At 44.4% G+C, this 18,646-nt stretch overlaps 1 protein-coding gene across 1 annotated transcript in view; it reads left to right on the top strand.

The window, feature by feature from the left end:
* Window positions 1-7,101: 7,101 nt before the first annotated feature.
* FAM171B (family with sequence similarity 171 member B) overlaps window positions 7,102-18,646 on the top strand; it is a 60,840-nt gene continuing 49,295 nt past the window's right edge. Inside the window, exon 1 of the mRNA XM_032860266.1 lies at window positions 7,102-7,384. Within this exon, the coding sequence (XP_032716157.1) occupies window positions 7,177-7,384 (208 nt within the window). The 5' untranslated portion in view covers window positions 7,102-7,176. The remainder of the gene's footprint in view (window positions 7,385-18,646) is intronic.

Here is an 18,646-nt window from a genome sequence, read left to right as displayed (position 1 = left end):
TTTACAGACTGAGATAGGTTCTGATTTCATTATTCTGCATGTGGCTAACTGGTTTTCCCTTAGCATTTGTTGAAGAAACTCTCCTTCTCACTGTGTGTTCTTGGCACCTTGTTAAAGATCAATTGACTATACATGTTTGGATTTATTTCTGGGCTCTTTATTCTGTTTCATTTGTGTAATGTCTGTTTTTACACCAGTACCATGCTGTTCTGACTTCTATAGCTTTGTAGTGTATTTTGAAATCAGGTAGCGTAATCCAGGAGTTTTTTTTCTCAAGATTGCTTTGGCTAATTCACATTCTTTTGGGGTTCCGTATGAATTATAGGATTATTTTTTTCTATTTCTATGAAAAATGCCACTAGAATTTTGATAGATATTGTATTGAATCTATAGATGGCTATAGGGAGTATGGACGTTTAACAATGTTAATTTTTTCATCCATGAACAAGAGATCTCTACCCATTATTTTTGTGTCTTAATTTCTTTCACCAATGTTTTACAGTTCTCAGTGTACAGATCTTTCACTTCCTTGGTTAAATTTATTCCTAAGGGTTTGTTAGTTTGTTTGTTTGTTCATTCATTTGTTTTTGAGGCTATTGTAAATGGAAATGTTTTCTTAATTTCTTTTTTGAATAGTGTATTATTAGTGGATAGATATACAACTGGTTTTGTATGTTAATTTTGTGTCCTACAACTTGCCTAGAAGTATTTGGTAGTTCTACCAGCTTTGGTGGAGCCCTTGGGATTCCCTACACATAAGACCATGTCATCTGCAAATGACTCTCTACTCCTCCTCTCTGGCTTAGACGTTTTTGTTAATTTTTCTTGTCTAATAGCCGTGGCTAGAGCTTCCAGTACTGTATATATTAAAAGTGGTAAGAGTGGACATCTTTGTTCTATTCCTAATCTTGCAGGAAAAGCTTTCAGCTTTACTACGGAGTATGATGTTAGTTGTGGGCTCGTCATATACGCCTCTACCATATTGAGGTGTATTTCTTCAATATCTGATTTGTCGAGAGGTTTTTTTTTTTTTTTATCATGAAAGGTGTTAAATTTCATCAACTGCTTTTTCTGCATCTGTTGAGATGACCGTATGATTTTTACCCTGCGTTTTGTTAATGTGGTGTATCACACTGCCTGATTTGCGGATGTTGGTGGATGTTGGTGGAGGGAAGCCTGATGCCTGAGTCCAGGACTCAGTCCTGGACCCTGGGTCCACTTGAGCCTGAGTCCATGGGTGCTGACCTTGTGCTGTGGTGGACCTAGAGACTGGGACCACAGGGGCCAGTCTGGCACTGGAGCAGGCCTGGAATTTGGGGCCATAGGGACTGAACTGGAGCTGAGTCTGAAGGTGCTGGCCTGGTGCCCAGGGGCGAGCCTTGCACTAGTGCAAGCCTGGATTCTGGGGATGCGGGGGTGGATTCCTTCTCAATTCTTGATAGCATTCATGGATTTCCCCCCGCCCCCAAATTATTTGGCCTCCCTATAATTTCTTTTATCCAATCTTTCTTACTTACATCAAAAGACATGTATTATATATAGATTACACGTACATATTCATTATTCATGATTCCATATTTCTGAATTAGCCTTTTGCTGAAATGTATTTGTAACCCCCAAATCAGTAATTTCATGGTTATTCATGGAAATGTGTGGAGCAGTGAAAAATTTGGGTTATACAACGTTCACATTCCCAGCTGAAGTCAAACAAGGTGATGCTCTCCCTTCTTTCAGCTCTCACATTAAGTTTCCTTTTGGTCGTCTACTTAGTGCCTTTATTTTTTTCAGCTTTGTACTTTCCGTTCACTATTTTGTTGTTTCAAATGGCCCCTGATTACAGTGCTGAAGTACTCTGTCATGCTCTTAAGCCCAAGAAGGCTCTGATGTTCCTTACAGAGAAAGTACATGTGTGAGGTAAACTTCTTTCAGGCATGAGTTACAGTATTGTTGGCTGTGAGTTTAACGTTAACAAACTAACAACACATAATAAATAAGGTGTCCTTAACAGAAACACAGGTAAGACTAGTTATGTATTAGTTAGTTGATGAAAATGTTGTGACCAGAGACTCATAGGAACGTAACTCTGTATTCCTCTTAGGAGCTATGTTCAGCAGTTGTAAATTTAGTATTTGCAGGGGCACCTGGGTGGCTCAGTGGGTTAAAGCCTCTGCCTTCGGCTCAAGTCATGATCCCAGCTGGGATCGAGACCCACATTGGACTCTCTGCTTGGTGGGAAGCCTGGTTCCTCCTCTCTCTCTGCCTGCCTCTCTGCCTACTTGTGATCTTTCTGTCAAATAAATAAATAAATAACCTTTAAAAATGTTAGTATTTTCAGTCACTTTATAGAACATAACTACCAAGAAAAATGAGAATTAGCTACATATAACATGAAATTTTACATGATTATAAAATATACATAAATAAAACAGACCATACCTAATATTAACAAAAGAAGTCGTGTCTGACATTTACTAAACAGTTTCTATAGCAAGAACCTAAGTATTTTTATGTATGATTTCATTTTGTTCCCTCCTCGAAGCTCTATTACTCTTCCCATTATACAGCTGAGGAAAAGGAGGCCTAGAATACTGGATAAATCACAAACCTGTGAGGGGCAGACACCAGAGCAGTCTGACTTCAGGGCTGTCCTCCATTAACCAAGAGCTTTGCCTCTTAACAGTGACTTATTGATTTGATTAAGCAAGCACTCAACAACCAGTGTTAGCCATTGGGCTGGGAGCTGGAGACAGAGCTGTGAACATGAGGGCCCTGGTCCTGTGGCCATTCCTGGCCTTGCATTATACTAGTGGGGATACAGGCAACTTAGAGTCCATTTTGAATAATAGAGTTCTGTTATTTAGAAAAGGGGAACGAGGTGATGCGAGAACTCGTAGGAGGGGCACCAGTCAGATCTAGGACTCTCAGGAAGTGTGTTCTGAAGGAAGTAATATCTAAACTCACCCTCACGGTCTACGGAAGCCAGTTAGAGAGCTGAGGGAGTAGAGTTCCAGGCAGAGGAAATCAATATGGGAGTGTCCAGGGGCAGCACAAAGGAGTCTAGTTCAAGGTAATGAAAGAAATCCCTTTTCTCTCTTCCAGTTTTCTTCCAGTGTGTGTGTGTGTGTGTGTGTGTGTGTGTGTGTGTGTGTGTTGTGGGCATTTATGTAGAAAATATCAAAAGATGATTCTGAGTCATTGGAGGATGGATTGTAAATGGCTTTGCAAGTCTGTTAGGGATTATGGACCTCATGTTAAGAGCAATTGGGAGGTACTAGAAGATTTAGGGAAGAACTTTATACAAACACAAATGCACATGTATGTATTAGTATACTTCGCTTTCTGATGGGGCTGGCATCTGCCATTCCTCTGTAAAGCACTGACTGAGAGGTTAGCAGGGTACAGCTTCCGCCATGTTTGCTTGGTTTAGCTCTCCCAGTTGGTTTGTGTGTGTGCCAAGAGTTGGCTATGTTTGTTCCTAAACGTGTTTTTGCCAGTTCTATGGATTTTAAGGAATGGATGAAATATAAATTTGAACAAAGCATATTTTTCTATGAAAACAGAGTTTAATACTAAACGGGTGAAAAGATTGTAAAATTTGGGAAAAATTCAAATAGAAAGATTTGGAACTCAGATTGCTTGTCAAGAGTGTTTAAAAACTCTTTTCACTTAAACTGAAAGTAATAGAGATGTATTATAATTGTGGTTTATGACTTCAAACCCAAGGGTGTGGTTAGATACTTATAAACAGTCCTGGTCCTACATCAGAAGATGGGTAAATAAATGTACATTTGCTTGTTTTAAAGTAAAATAAGCAGTTTAAAACATATTTAAGATGTATTAATTTTTTTTTTGTCTCTTGGCCAACTTCTTTTTATTCACTACTATCCCTGGTTGCATCAAATAATATGGCTTTTGTACATTGCACAGAAATTAGACATACGCTATATGAGTAATGGAGCATTTAAAAATCATCTAAAAACTATCTTGATAGACAAAGCTTATTTCTTTAAACAGTCCATAGTATTTTTATTTTATTTATTTGACAGACAGAGATCACAAGTAGGCAGAGGCAGGCAGATAGAGAGATGAGGAAGCCGACTCCCCACTGAGCAGAGAGCCTGATGCAGGGCTCGATCCCAGAATTCTGGGATCACGACCCGAGCCGAAGGCAAAGGCTTTAACCCACTGAGCCACCCAGGCACCCCCATAGTATTTTTTTAAACAGTTCATAGTATTGAAGAATTTGATGTTCACCCCCCATAAAATCAGTGTCTTTGCCGCTGGAAGATCAGTTTCTAACATATTAAAGACTTGGCCACCATGAGACATGACAGAAATCCTGGCCACATTCCTTTTCTTCTGATCTGCCAGTCAGGTTTTTGGAGCTGTTTCCATTTTCTCCTCTCCTCTCTCCAGGAGCAGAGGTAACTTGGAAGAAAATGCAACAAAAACAGTTTGATGAGACTAATAAAGGCTCTCCGCATTCAGCCTCCTACCCAGTAGCTCCTGCTCACACAGGCAACGCAAAGCCAAGATGGAACAATGGTGTTTAATGTGAGGGGTCTCACTCTGGCATCTATTTTCCAAAATTTATTTAGCTCACATAGTTCCTTTTTGTCTAATAATCACTAAAAAACAAGGCAAACTCATGTAAAAGTTTTCAGTGGTGCAGAAAGATGAAGTCACATATTACTACTAGCTCAGCCTTGGGCAAGACAGTAGCTAGCCTCTCTGATTCTCCGTGTTTCCCTTTGCTAAACAGGATAATGAAAGCTCTTCTATAGGATTGTTCTAAGAGTACAGTGAGATAATATATATAAAATGGCTATGATTTTTATTATTATTATTATTATTACTATTATTATTTTCTTTGTGGTTATATAGGTACTATTTTCATATCATTGAGCAAAGAATAAATTTCCCTTACTGAGAAGTTTGTTTTTTTTCCAGGAAGTTGGAAACACTGGGGAGGACCATGCAGAAAAACGGTGAGTGTTGGAGTGCTTGGGTGGTTCTGTCGGTTAAGGGGCTGCCTTTGGCTCAGTGTTGTTCCCAGAGCCTCTGGGATCAAGTCCTGAAATGGGGTCCCTGCCTGGTGGGGAGCCTGCTTCTCCCTCTCCCTCTGCCACTCCCCCTGCTTGTGCTGCTGCTCTCTCTCTTTCTCTCTCTGTCATATAAATAAATAAAATCTTTAAAAAGGAAAAGAAAAGTGGTGAGTGTGGAATGGGACGATCCCATCAGCCAAATCAATTAAATCAACTACGGTAGGAAGTGATGTGATGTCACAGTCAGACCCCACTGACATTATGCTAGATGTCTGGGGCATCCGCAGGCGCGCCAAATGCAGAGACCACAACTGAACACGCACGGCTTCTGGTCTCTTCTGCAGTCCACACCACCAGTTAATCTTTATGATGCTGGAAGTAGCCACCCAAGATCCCAGTCTGATAATTTGGGTGACTTTCTCCTTCTCCCTACCCCACCCAAACAGTCAACTTTCTCTGTGCTTCTAGCCCAGTATACTGAATCTCCTATGCCTTTCCTCCCCTTTCCAGTGTCGCAAGACTTGAGCAGCTCATTACCGCTTTGGGAAGACCTCTAAACTGACCGGCTGTCCTCTAACGGATCCTTCTGTGATCGTCTTCCATGCTGAGAGCAAAGTGATCCTGCTGGGCCGACTGGTACCGAGTCGGGGCCCTGACTGGCTTCTTGCAGTACTTCACAATCACTTGCAGCATAAATTTCAGCTTCCTTCAGGGCCACCTAAGCTCTTACAGGAGTTCATGTATGTGAAGGTTTAAACAGCACCCAGACACGGCGAACTCTACAGAAGTGTCTGCTATTATTTAAAAAGAAGATTTTTTAAATTTTATTTATTTATTTGACAGAGAGACAGCGAATGAGGGACCACAAGCAGGGGGAGTGGGAGAGGGAGAAGCAGGCTTTCCCCCCGGCAGGGAGCTGGATGGGGGCTTGATCCTAGGACCCTGGAATCATGACCTGAGCCAAAAGCAGACGCTTGACGACAAAACCCAGGCGCCCTATTATTATTTTTTTAATGACCTCATTTTCATTCTCATTTTCCATCTAAAACACTCTCAGCAGTCATTGCTCACAATTTTCCAAGCATACAGTGTTTACTGCACACCTCTAGGCTATACACACACACACCCCCACACACACCCCTGCTCCAGTTTTCAGACCACCCGGTCGCACCGTCTGCGTGTGGAACTCTTCTTCCTCTTACCCAGCCTCGCCTGGTGCTTCGGAGCGCGCTCCCCACACTAGTCACCTTCTTCCACATTTTGTGCGACCTCAGCACGTGGCACTGTGTTTCCAGGGGTAACCACCACACTGGATGCTAATTTGCTTATATATTTCTCGGCCCTAAGAGGTAGGAGCTCCCCAAATGCAGGGACTGATCTCGCTTATTTGAAGCGCCCGACTACATGCCCGCCCACTGTCAGACCTAATACTCATTTAGGAAATGTGGGCGTTTTTGACCAAATGAGAAGTGCACGCTGCCATCAGACAAAACGTAATTAAGACCGAGAACGTAGAGCAGAAAGAGGCAGTTGAGTTAAAATCCGTAGAACCGCGTTGATTGTCGGCCTGTCCTGGCACAGCCCGCAGGGCTAAGAGGTCCCGACTAGTGACCGGTGGGCGCTGCCGTGGGTGTTTCGGGCGAGTAACCAACGCACCACCTCCTCCGCGGCTTTGGGGTCAGGTGGTGGGAATTTTATCCACCTTTCCGCAAAATTTCCCGCGTCTCCGTAGGGCTGGAGGGTCTGCGCGCCGACCAGTCCCCAGAAAGCGTCTTCTTTCCCACTTCCCCGCGGAGGCCGCCACCCCGCGCCCCAACACTGCGCGGACCGGGTGCCCCAGCAGGTGCCCCGCAGCCCCACGGCGGGAGGAGGCGGGAGGCGGCGGGAGGCGGCGGGAGGCCGCGGGGCCCCGGCTGCGGGCTCGCCCCGCCCTGCGCGTCACGTGCGCCGCGATGCGAACTCCCCCTCCTCCGCCACCCCCGTCCCCGGCGCCGCCTCCCCGGCCTCCTCCTCCCCGCGAGGAGCGCGAGGCAGACGGCGCGAGCAGGAGCGAGGGAGCCCGCAGCGCGGGAGTCCGCCGCCGCCGCCGGGAGCCCCGCAATATGCCGCCGCGGCCCCGCGGCTCTCGGCCATGGCGAGGCTCCGGCGGCGCGTCCCCTGCGCCCTGCTGCTCGGCCTGGCCGCGCTGCTGCTGAAGGCGCGGCTGGTGCCCGCGGCCGCTCGCGCCGAGCTCGGCCGCTCCGACCTCAGCCTCATCCGGCAGCAGCAGCGGCAGCGCGAGGAGGCGGCGGAGGAGAGGCCGGAGGCGCCGGCGGTGCTCCCCACCGGGTCCGCGGCAGGTAGGTCCCGGCGCCCGGCCCTGCCCTGGCGTCGCCGCGGGGAGCTCGCGGGCCTCGTCGCCGCCCCCCGCGCTCGCTCCCCAGCGCCCGACCCTCCGCCGCCTCCGCGGACCTGCCCGGACCCCGCCCGCGGCTCGGCTGCGCGCGCGCTTCGGGGACCCGCCCTGGGGCCGAGCCCTCGGGGCAGCGCGGGACCCGCAGTGGGCCGGGGAGGGGCCGGGAGGGGCCGGGCGAGTGGCCGCCCGAGGCCTCGTGTCCTTCCCTCGCTCCTCGCCGAGCCCTTCCCTGCGCGCGTCTCCTCCGGCCCCGCCGGCGTCTCTGCTCGCGGAGACCGAAGCTTCTCGCCGCGGACACCCACGCACCTTCCCCGCAGCTCGCGCCGCCGCTGCGGTTAAATTTAGATCCGGAGAAAGCTCGATTCCTCTTATTTTCCATTTCTGGGTGTTCTTGTCCCAGGAAGGGTTGAAGTCAGTTTGCAAGAATTCCGTCAGTGAGATGAGACGAAATAAAGCAAAACGGAGCCGGAGCGGGGGTGGAGGGAGAGGGCAGAGGAGAGGCGGGCAGGGACGACGAGGTCCGCGGTGATGCCCGCGCCGCGGAGCCTGCGGAGGGTCCCCGCGCTTGGCACACCTCGAAGGGCCGGTTCGGCGCCGCTCGGGGAGGGCGAGTGCGCGGCTGGACCGCGCCCCGGTCCCCCCGTGAGAGCTCGGCGGGCGGACGGACAGCGGGACGGCCCCTGCTCACGGCCTCTCCCACCCCCACCCCAGCGCCCTTCCTGCTGCAGGGGCTCCCGCTGTTTACGAAGGGAAAATCCGTCCCTGGTTTTGGCAAGTGGTCTTAGCTTCCCGCAAAACCAAAGGGAATTGTATTTTAACGTTGGTTTTTGCTTTGAAATCCTGCCTGGTGACATACAAGACGTCGAGGACGAGACGCTGGAGAGTGGAATCGGCGTCTCATTTCGTGCGCGTCGCCCGGGCAGCGCTCGGGCCTGCGGCTGCGGTTCCCCACAGGGTGACTTAACGCGTCGGAGCCGAGGATGAAGTCGCCGGCGTGTGCAGGGAAGCGTGTGCTGCTGACTCCCTCTTAAACCAGTTATTAACACTCAACTCTGGGTCCAGGGCTTGAAAGATCCGCGGTACGTGACGGTTTTCCAGGCGCTCTGTGACTCCAGTGCTACCGACATGGCTCGCGAGGCCGCCGGAGACGTGCTGGTTGTGGAAATAAGGAAAGACAGGAGAGCAGTTGAGAGCAGGTCTGGTCCCAGACGGATTTCAGACATCAATGACAAAACAATTCTGAGAGTGGTGATGGGTTCTGTGCTTTGCAGTGTATTTTTATTGTGATTTATCTTTTTTCAGAAATACTAGTTAAGTGGGTTTTGACTACTGTGGTGTATGTTGTGATGAAGGTTATGAAAAACTGCAACATAGGACAACTTTTGTATCCAGCTGCAAATTAAAATGCTTATTTTCTGTTATTTGTGAAAATATTTTTTCACAAATATTGTGAAAAATTGTTGTTTGGGAAACTCGCAGTTTTTGTCTTATTTACATATTAGCTTAATCAAAATAAAGGGATTACTACCAAGCAGATCAAACCAGAGCCTGCAAAGTAACCGATTATAACTCTTGGTTTCCCTCAAAAACTAACTTCCCAAAGCCAGTGGCAAAGAAGAGAACAACTCAGTTGATTGTGGTTTTAGTTACTGAAATATCGTGTCCTTTAACAAAATGCAACCGATAAACAAATTAGTTAAAATACTCCTCTGAGCACATTATCACGGATTGAACTGCTCTTCCCATTTCCACCTTTGTTCCTTTAGTGTCTGCTCTGCTCTCCCAGCTGATGATCTTTTCCATAGGCTCATTGCTGCCCCAGTCCTCGGTTGGCTGCCCCTCTCTTTCACAGCAGATGTCCAGACACGGGAAATGGCCCACTGAGGCTTAGAGCCTCCTGGGGCACCCCTCCCCCTCCCGTCTCTCACTTCTCTGACCCTGGCTCACTCCAGTACATCCACACTGGTTCCCTGTGTCTTCGTTTTTGCTGGTGGGCTCCCACGTGGGGCCTTTGGCCTTCCATTTTCTCCGCCTGGAATTCTGAAACTTCACTTTCCTCAGGTTTGCTCAGTGTCCCTGTCACCAAGAAGCCTTTCCAGACCAGCTCAGTTAAATGGTCGTCTTTACGCCCTTCTGTGTTGCTGCTCCTCCCTGCTTGCTCCCCTCAGCCCTTCCTCTAGCCGCCTCCTCCTGCTAGAATGTCAGCTCCGTGAGGACGTGAACTTTGTTCTCTTCACTGTTACGTTAAATTATTCTGTATATTTCAAAGACCTGAAGGGAATCCGCTGTATGTGTTCAACAAGTGAATGAATGAATGAATAAACAAAAATGCTGGCATCAAGGATCTTTCTGATCCTCTGGGCGTTTGCTACTTCATCATCTTGTGAAATTCTGCGCCGGAGTTTAGTGAGGGATGTGTTAAAGGAGTGTTGGGTAGACATATTTGTAAGTAGAGGTTACATGAAGTTTAGATGTTTAGTTTTAGCTAATTTCAGTGTTTGTCCTATTCCGACTCTAGAGAACCGATCGATGCCAACACGGAGTCCGCTCATTCTTCACCCAAGGGCAGTTACATCCCCTTACGACCTGGGAGATATTAATATACCTTTAAGTAGCTGTCTCGGAGCTCGGGTTAGTTCTTGACTCTGCTTGGCGCTTCTGATTCTTTGGACATGTTACGTGAAAAAGTATAGGATTTGTCACAAGCAAAACTTTGAAAACTAATATGGCATCTTTAGTGACTGGTACGTGTCTGAGCCTTGTCAGTCCACAGTAGAGAAATTGAGCATTGACCTTGGTTCGTGTTCTCTGGATGTTGTTATTCTGAAAATGTCTATCTTTGTATTCCTGAGAAATTAGAAAGTGAAGGTGAAGAGTTGAGTATGAGATTGAAATAATCAGAATGTAAAAAAAGTGAATTTTTGTCTTATTAATTATAAAACACCGTCTTTGGAGCACAGAGAGAATAAAGGCTGAGGCGGAGGTCTGTCAGGCCCGTTGTTCCCTCCAGTGCAGGCACTTGGGTTTCTCCATCCGCACCTGTGTTTGTTAGAAATAAAGATGGGAGGGACCAGGGGAGAATTAATTTGGGGGCGGGTGGTAGCTGAGAAACCATACCCTATTCACTCTGATGGCCCCTTAGCTGGGGGGCTTGCTGGGGGTGGGGCGAGGGGAGCCTGAGAAAATCGTGAGCTCCATTTCAGATTCTCCATGTGACGTCACACAGGGCACCTCCACACATCTTTCTAAATGTCTTCTGCACACAGAAGAAGCTTCTTGAGAGATATATATTCATGGTATAAATTTTTTGATGGTACATTTCACTGATACATATTTTAGCCTTTTGATTTTGGAAAATGTCAAATATATAGAAAGTAAACACAACAGCATTTAAGAAGCCTTTACTGGTCTCCCAGCTGTGACAGAGGCTGAATTCGGCCACAGTCGTTTCACACACCCATGCGCCCATCCCACTGTGTGGGATTTTGTTGGAGGGGTTGTGTCAGGGGAATGCACATACATCGAAATGTCCATATCTCAGGTGTACTATTTTATATTTTTCACAAATGGATAGGCTCATGTGACCATCAACCCTATGAAGATAGAGAACCTTTACGTCACCGTAGAAAGTTCCCTCCTGCTCCCTTCCCAGGCAATCCCTGTCCCTTATCAAGAGACGACACTGTTTTAATTATTTTTATCGTGCACTAATTTTGTGCATTTTCTGGTGCCTCATAAAATAGGATCATATAGCATGCACTCTTTTGTGTCTGGCTTCTCTAGCTCCGTCTAATTTCCATAGGTTTTGTCCATATTTTTGTGTGTTCAATAGTTTCCTTTTACTGCTGAGCCGTAGCCCATCGTAGGGATTACTCCAATTTTGTTTATCGCTTCCTTCTGTTGATGGCAATTTGGGTCCTTTCCAGCTTTGACTATTGTAAGTGAAGCTGGTACATTCCTGGACAGATCACTGGGTGTGCACGTCCTTATGTCTCTTTAGTAAATGCCTACGGAGTTGCTGGACTAAGTGGTGTGCTTAGGAAGTTACAACACTTTTCCCCAATTCTGTATAGCTGGAACCACACTTAATAACCTATAATTTAAAAATTATGAAATTCAATAGAGTATTACTGTATGCTTTCTTTTTTTTTAATTAGTTACTGTACAGTACATCATTAGTTTTTGATGTACTGTTCCATGATTCATGGTTTATCACCCAGTGCTCCAGGAAATACGTGCCCTCCTTAACACCCATCACTGGGCTCACCCATCCCCCACCCTTCTCCCCTCTAAAACCCTCAGTTTGTTTCTCAGAGTCCCTAGGCTCAGTAGTTCATACCCCCCCCCCCGCTCTGATTCCCCACCCATTCTTTCCTTCCTTCTCCTAACTATACTTCCTATTAAATTCAAATAACTTGATTTAAACTTGTTGATTTAAAGAAACCTGATTGAAATCTCCCATCCATGGGACGCCTGAGTGGCTTAGTTGGTTAAGCGGCTGCCTTCGGCTCAGGTCATGATCCCAGTATCCTGGGATCGAGTCCCACATCGGGCTTCTTGCTCAGTGGGGAACCTGCTTCGCCCTCTGCCTCTGCTTGCCACTCTGCCTGCCTGTGCTCTCACTCTCTCTTTCTCTCTCTCTCTCTCTCTCTGGCAAATAAATAAATAAAATCTTAAAAAATATCATCCATCCATGAAAGCATTTATTTATTTATTTATTTTCCCCCCCTATTTCAATGAATTTGAAAATCAATAAGAGTAGTGGGATTAGAAATGGACTGTTCTATCTGAAGTACTCATGCTTTAAAGGCCATAGTCCCAGATGGGGTAATTATGATTTCTTTCCAGGATTTTAGTAACCAAAGGGAGCTATTTCTTGGTGTTGATTACTGGTTGAAAAATACATGCCATTGTGTTGAATTTGAGTTCAGTTTGTTTTCGTGGTGGTTTTGTAATGTTTTTAATGTGACTGAATGGAAATAACCCAATATATTTTTTTTTTTTTGAAACATAACTACCCCCACCCCTGTCCCCCGCAGTTGAGTTTGTAAATATTGACCTGGACTCTCTTTCAGGTTTGTCTGGCTAGGTTAGCTGCAGCATTGCCATTCCTTGGCTTGGCTTAGTGTAGGTGTCTTTATTTCCTTTTGTCCAGATTGCCTTAGCTAGAACATGGAAACAATGTTTTCCATCTACTATTGGTAAAAAGTATACTTTGTAGTATTTACCTGGGAAATTCTAAAACGTTGAAAAGTGTGTGCTGTGATGCAGTACGTCATAAGCTTAATAAACAGCCTCTGTTTGCTTTGAAGATTGTTCAGAGATGTCCCTTTAGTTCACCTTTTGTGTAAGCACAGCCCATGTGCCTAGAACATAGCCGATTGTCTGCTTTTTAAGTTCTCTTACGACTGTTTGTGTCCGTAGGACCAGGCAGTATTCTTAAGTACTTGGTGATGAGGTCTGTGACTATAAAGGCCTGTTACCCTGGGCCTAAAAGGAGTGATTCTGAGTAGGGTATTTCATTTCATGTAGGGGAGAGTGTGTCAAGGAAATGGTAATCATTGTCTGTCCTTACTAACATAGCAAATCTGCCGCTGGAATCTGGAGAACCCAGACTGTAACTCGCCCCAATATTGTATTAAGCTTCTCTGAAACCTTTAGTTGATAATGCCTATTAAGATATCTGTGTTAAGGTTCTATATCTTGCACAGAAATTAAGATTTTAAATGAACTTCATTTATATGGGAGTGAGATCTTGATTTCTATTTGATGTGCATTTTTCTGAAGGAGGTTTTTATATCATAATTAGGAAATAATTCAAAAGCAAGTGTTCATTAGTATTATCAGTTATTATACTTAGTTCAGTTTTGTTTCTGTTCAGTAAAGAAATGTTACTTAAAAATGGTGTAGTTTGGGGGCGCCTGGGTGGCTCAGTGGGTTAAAGCCTCTGTCTTCGGCTCAGGTCGTGTGTTGGGCTCTCTGCTCCAAGGGGAGTCTGCTTCCTCCTCTCTCTGCCTGCCTCTCTGCCTACTTGTGATCTCTGTCTGTCAAGTAAATAAATAAAATCTTAAAAAAAATAAAAATAAAAACGGTGTAGTTTTAATGCACTTGTTGGCTCTGTGGACATGGAGAACACACACGCAGGTAAGGCAATACTGATTCATATCTGCGGCCCTAAATGCTAGTTGGTTTTAGGTGACCAGTAAGTTGGAAGCTGGTAGAAATGTTCAATCTCAAGCCAGAGCTCATGTTGTGAGGACCCTGGCTTATTTCTGAGGAAGGTACTTGAGGGAGATGGTACAATTCCACACCCTCTGACTTTTTAAAAATAAAATGAATCCAGTATCCATGGTTTCGTTCCCACGTAACTACTCCCCTGCTTTATTGTAACAGACAGGATGGATAGATGGATGATTTGGTTTTCCTAGTGGATTAGCAATAACCAGGAGTTGTGTAGAAGTTGGAAGTGTCTTGGAGTTTCTGACTTTCTGGATTTTATGGCCCATTCCACCCTCGCTTATTCCCGTTTTTGGAAAGGATAGAAATTAAGTTGTCAAAATATGCTCAGTATAGTTAAGTGGATTATGGTTCTTCAAAACTTTGAACATGTTCTTTCGTGTTTGTACGAGTAGAGTTTATAAATGGCTGGGTGGCTGAGACAACGTTACCAAAAATACCAAAAGAATATCTATTTATTGTAAAAATGAAAACAGGGAGGCCATACTTTTTATGTAAGGGGGAAAAAATATCACCAAAAGTAGTAGGAATAGTAGGATTTATTTAAATATTTGACTAAGAATAAACTATGTGTGAATCAGTGATAAGAGTATGTCATGAAACACAAATTATGATTAATTAAATTTGTATACCTACGGTTAGAAAAAAATCTATTTATATTTAAATGAATTGATATATTCCACAGCTTTACATTTACAGACAGATACCTTCTTTTCATAAAACAAAGTACTTCCCAAAATATAGTTTCTAATATATTTGTGCTATTAGATTTTGGATTTTTAGCAGAAAAACTATGATTTAATACTTCCTAAATTAATCAGAGTTTAACTCTCATTCATAATCATAAGCAAGAAAATTTTTTAGTGATGTATGAAACAACTAATCTCATCTTCCAGTGTTATTTATAGTGGAACAGTATCTAATATCAATTAAAATATGTAATAATTAAAAATACAAAATTTTCACTTTGCAAATTATAGTAAGCCTTCTTGAAACCCTATGCTCTTAGAACTAGAATGAGGTAGAAGTGACCTTTCCCTAAGTGCTTTGCCCTGGCAGTGTTTGAAAAGTATCTGACATAAACTAGAACACATCCGTATCTGAAAAGACGTTGTGGTAGCCCCTGGCAGTTACAAAGTCTGATAAAGCTGAGCATTAAGGACAATCTGATGTTTTCCCCCTCACAGTAAATATGACTAGGATGAGTGAATGTTTTTATCATCTAAACTTTTCCTGTCAACTAATTCAAGTTTGTGAATGAGAAGAATCAAAAGAGTGTGTATTGTAAAATTCCTCTGTACCATAGTATTTCAAAGAGGGAAGGTCTTCTGAATTAATAAAGCTTGGTTAAGTGTGGGATGTGCAGATGTAGGAGGTGAAGGCTTCGGAGTCTGAAGAGAAAGGAAGGAGTCAGAAGTACCGTAACTCACTGCGACGAGTATGAGAGGGGTCAGGTCGGTAAGTTCACGGGAGCGGAGAGCAGGCACAGCGCGTGACTGTGTGTACGAGGGACTAAGCAGCCAAGGGAGGGGTAGAGGGGTTCATGGAGAGCCTGAAATTAATGATGCAGCCTGCGAGTGTCTAGTATTCAGAGTCTCTCTGAGATTTTCAAAGGAATCTTTGACCCCAGAAATGTTAAGAAAACCTGCCCTTGTTAATTAGTCCTTTGTGAGAGGACTCGTAAGAAGGCAGAGGTAACATTCAGACTCAAATAACAGTTTTGCATGTTCTTAACATGTGAAATTTCTCTGTTACTGTGCACACGTGATGGGTAAAATTAGTAAGTGTGACAGCAGCGTAACTAATCTTCCGGAAGGCTTTAACCCTTACGAGAACTGGTGGCTTGGGATGCGTGTGCCTTGGTCAGTCGGTTCATCCTTTGGCTTCCATCCCTGCTGTAGAGTGGCTACCAATATCCCACAGATCGCTCTTGCTAAATCCCATGACTCTGGATTGCTTTCTATCCAGGTTTCGTTATATACTAAACTGGTGGGATACCTTAGACCTGAAAAAACCCTCTGTTCAGAATTCGTTGGCAGTCAACCCAGAAACTCTCTGTGTCTTGGCTTTTGGCCATTCCACAGAAGAATGGGGTCACTGAGATTAAGTTAATAATCTTAATAAGGGCTCTGATGATTTTGTGAGTCCTCTAATCCCTCCAGGTCTGATTATAAACCTCAATCAGTTTTAGCAGATGAGGACCTACCCGGGTTGTTATTAATTCCCCAAGAAAGCACTTATAAAAACCTAAGCCTTTCCCCACCCGGTGAAATATGTATTAATCTTTGGTCTTTAAACAGTTTTGGGGTCAAAATACTCATTTCAGCTTACAGTGATTTAAGGCTGCCAGCAGATGAACTTGCTGCTTTCATTACCAGTGCTCTCCTGGGCTTTCAAAATTCATGTTGTTCCTAAAGTCCCTGAAACCTATATATTTTCTACTTACTTTCTTGATTCATGCCTTTCCTGATTTCACTAATAACTGATTACATTGGAAAAATGAGATTCTACAATGAGTGCATAGCAGAATAAAGAATTTTCTTTGTCTTGAGGAACAACTTCACATAGCAGAATTTTTCTTTCATTTGAAAATCCAAATGGAGACATTTGTATTTCAACACATTTCGATGTTTCGAAGATAAGTAAATGTGTTGCCACTTGGAAAATTGCAGCTTCAGAGAACAGCATGGGACACAGACAGGGAGGCAAAAAAGAAGGCGGCTTCCCTGCCGGACGCAGGTCTTACTGTGACCATTGTGCCACACACACAAGGGGCAGCTCCTGGTCCAGAACTCGGGGCAGGGACTGTATGTGGGGCCCATCATGGAGCCGGCAGCTTGAAGACTGGTCTAACAAAGGCACGTGAAAATAGGCTGACCCATTCTACTCCCCTTTCCTCCCTGTCGGCATGTCTTATCAATAATATAATATCAAGTCTGTAGCTTTGCGTAATTGGCTATGCAATAATTATGTTACTTTTAAAAAGTGATGGCTAAGTATTAATGTTAGAACCATAAAGTGCTTGATACTGTAATATGTAGGTAATTAAAATATCTTTATATTCTAAAACCTAAAAATAGAAAATATAGTATATTTCGTTTTCATTTGATTTCACATTCCTCACTCTCTTACCACTCTTCCCTTTCACGAGGATCTCATCCGCCTGCGTTGCTTAAATGCCGTCTGTGTGCTGGGACCCCCCAGAGCTCACTCCTGAATATGTCCACCAGTTATTTCACATCTTTGTGCGGCTGTATTACAGCCATTTCCGTGTAAGCATGTCTAAATCAGCCCATGATATTTTTCATACTCCTTCCAGAATAGAAAAATCTCCTCCTTTATTGCTTTTCTTTCCTTTAACTATAATGCTCAGAATTTATGTATCTTATAACTGGAAGTTTTTAGCTTTGACCACCTTCTCCAAAGTTCCTTCCTTCCTGTTATTAAAGACAAATGAAGAAGGTTGAGGGTACTGTCCTGCCATTTCCTCCACCTTTTCATCCAGTTAATCCCCAAATCCCAAGTTTGTCTCCCAAGTGTCCTCCTCTGCTAGGTTTTCTCCGTCTTCCCTGCCGCTGCCCCGGCTCGGGTTATGCTCATGCTCTACAGGTCAGCATACTAATGGCCTCCGTGTGTCCATTCCAAAATCCATATTCCCCAGAGCAGCCTTGGGGATCATCCGCTCCCCACCCCATAGTGGTTGTCGTATTTTTAAATACAAATCTGATCGAGCTTCCCGTGACATTGCGAGACAAATCAAAGGTCTTAACATGACCGATAAGGCTTTGCGGGATTTACTATTCCAGTCTCTGCTCCGGCTCTCTGGGTCTTGAGCGTCACCAGTTTTGCGCCTCAGGGACCTTGATATACACACGGACTCACCTGGCTGTTGTGTTCAAACTTCAGACATTAGCTTAAATGCTCCTTCTTTTAAACGGGTTTTCTTGGACTTTCTAGACTGAGCTAGGTTCCTCTGTTACGTGGTCTCCAAAGTACCTTCTACTTGTTCGAGGCATGTAGTTGATTTGTAGCGAGGCGCCCACTCTGTGTTTCTGGATTGTCTTCTCTAGATTAGGAGTCAGATGAGGCCAGGTGCAGTAATTGTTTTGGTGGCATTGTGTTCCTGTATAAATATTTACTGAATAAGTGAATGACTCCGTATAGAGAAATATTCAACTGAATACCTTCTCTCATTTACTTGCTTGAGTTGGCTTCCCTAGAGAGTGTATTTAGGAGAAGGATATTATAGAGGGAAAAGGCTGTAGCACTTTCAGAATGAAGTGGCCAAAGTGTATGTATTTGGGATCAAGAGAATGCCTGGTTTCATTTTTTTTTAAATATTTTGTTTATCTATTTGACAGAGACAGGGAGAGAGCAAACATAAACAGGGGAGTAGGAGAGGGAGAAGCAGGCTTCCTGATGAGCAGGGAGCCCCGACATGGGGCTCCATCCTGGGACCTTGGAATCTTGACCTGAGCTAAAGGCAGACACTTAATTAGTGAGCAATCCTGGTGCCCCAAGAATGCCTGGTCTCATAAATATATCTGGGAAGAGGAATGTATTTACTCAAATTTAATACAACATATGTTGGTTTATATATGGGGCCAGAGATGATACACAGGATTCCTACAGTGACTGATTTCATCCATCTTCTTCTTTCTTTTTTGAAACGAAACTCACTGGGTATCTGCTGTTTGCCAGGCACTTCATCATCACCAATTGCAGGGGACACACAGTGGAGCTGTAGAGAAAGAGACCGTAAATGATAGTAGAGTGTGGTGAGTGCTGTGTTGCTGTGTGTAGAGGATCCTGTGGAGACACAGGTTTGAGGAAAATCATTTGGCCTGTGTCCTGGAAGAAAGCACACTTAAAGTGAGTTGCAGAGGGATGTAAAAAAGCAAGAGAAGGACATTATTTTCTTATTTTTGATTTGGATTTTTTTCTGTGATAACAATATAATAATTCGATT

This window comes from Lontra canadensis, unplaced genomic scaffold, assembly GCF_010015895.1.
Source record: "Lontra canadensis isolate GAN:19392208 unplaced genomic scaffold, GSC_riverotter_1.0 scaffold18, whole genome shotgun sequence".
Classification (NCBI taxonomy): Eukaryota; Metazoa; Chordata; class Mammalia; order Carnivora; family Mustelidae; genus Lontra; species Lontra canadensis.
Note: the sequence above shows the minus strand (reverse complement) of the source record. Positions and strands in the feature narration are given on the sequence as shown.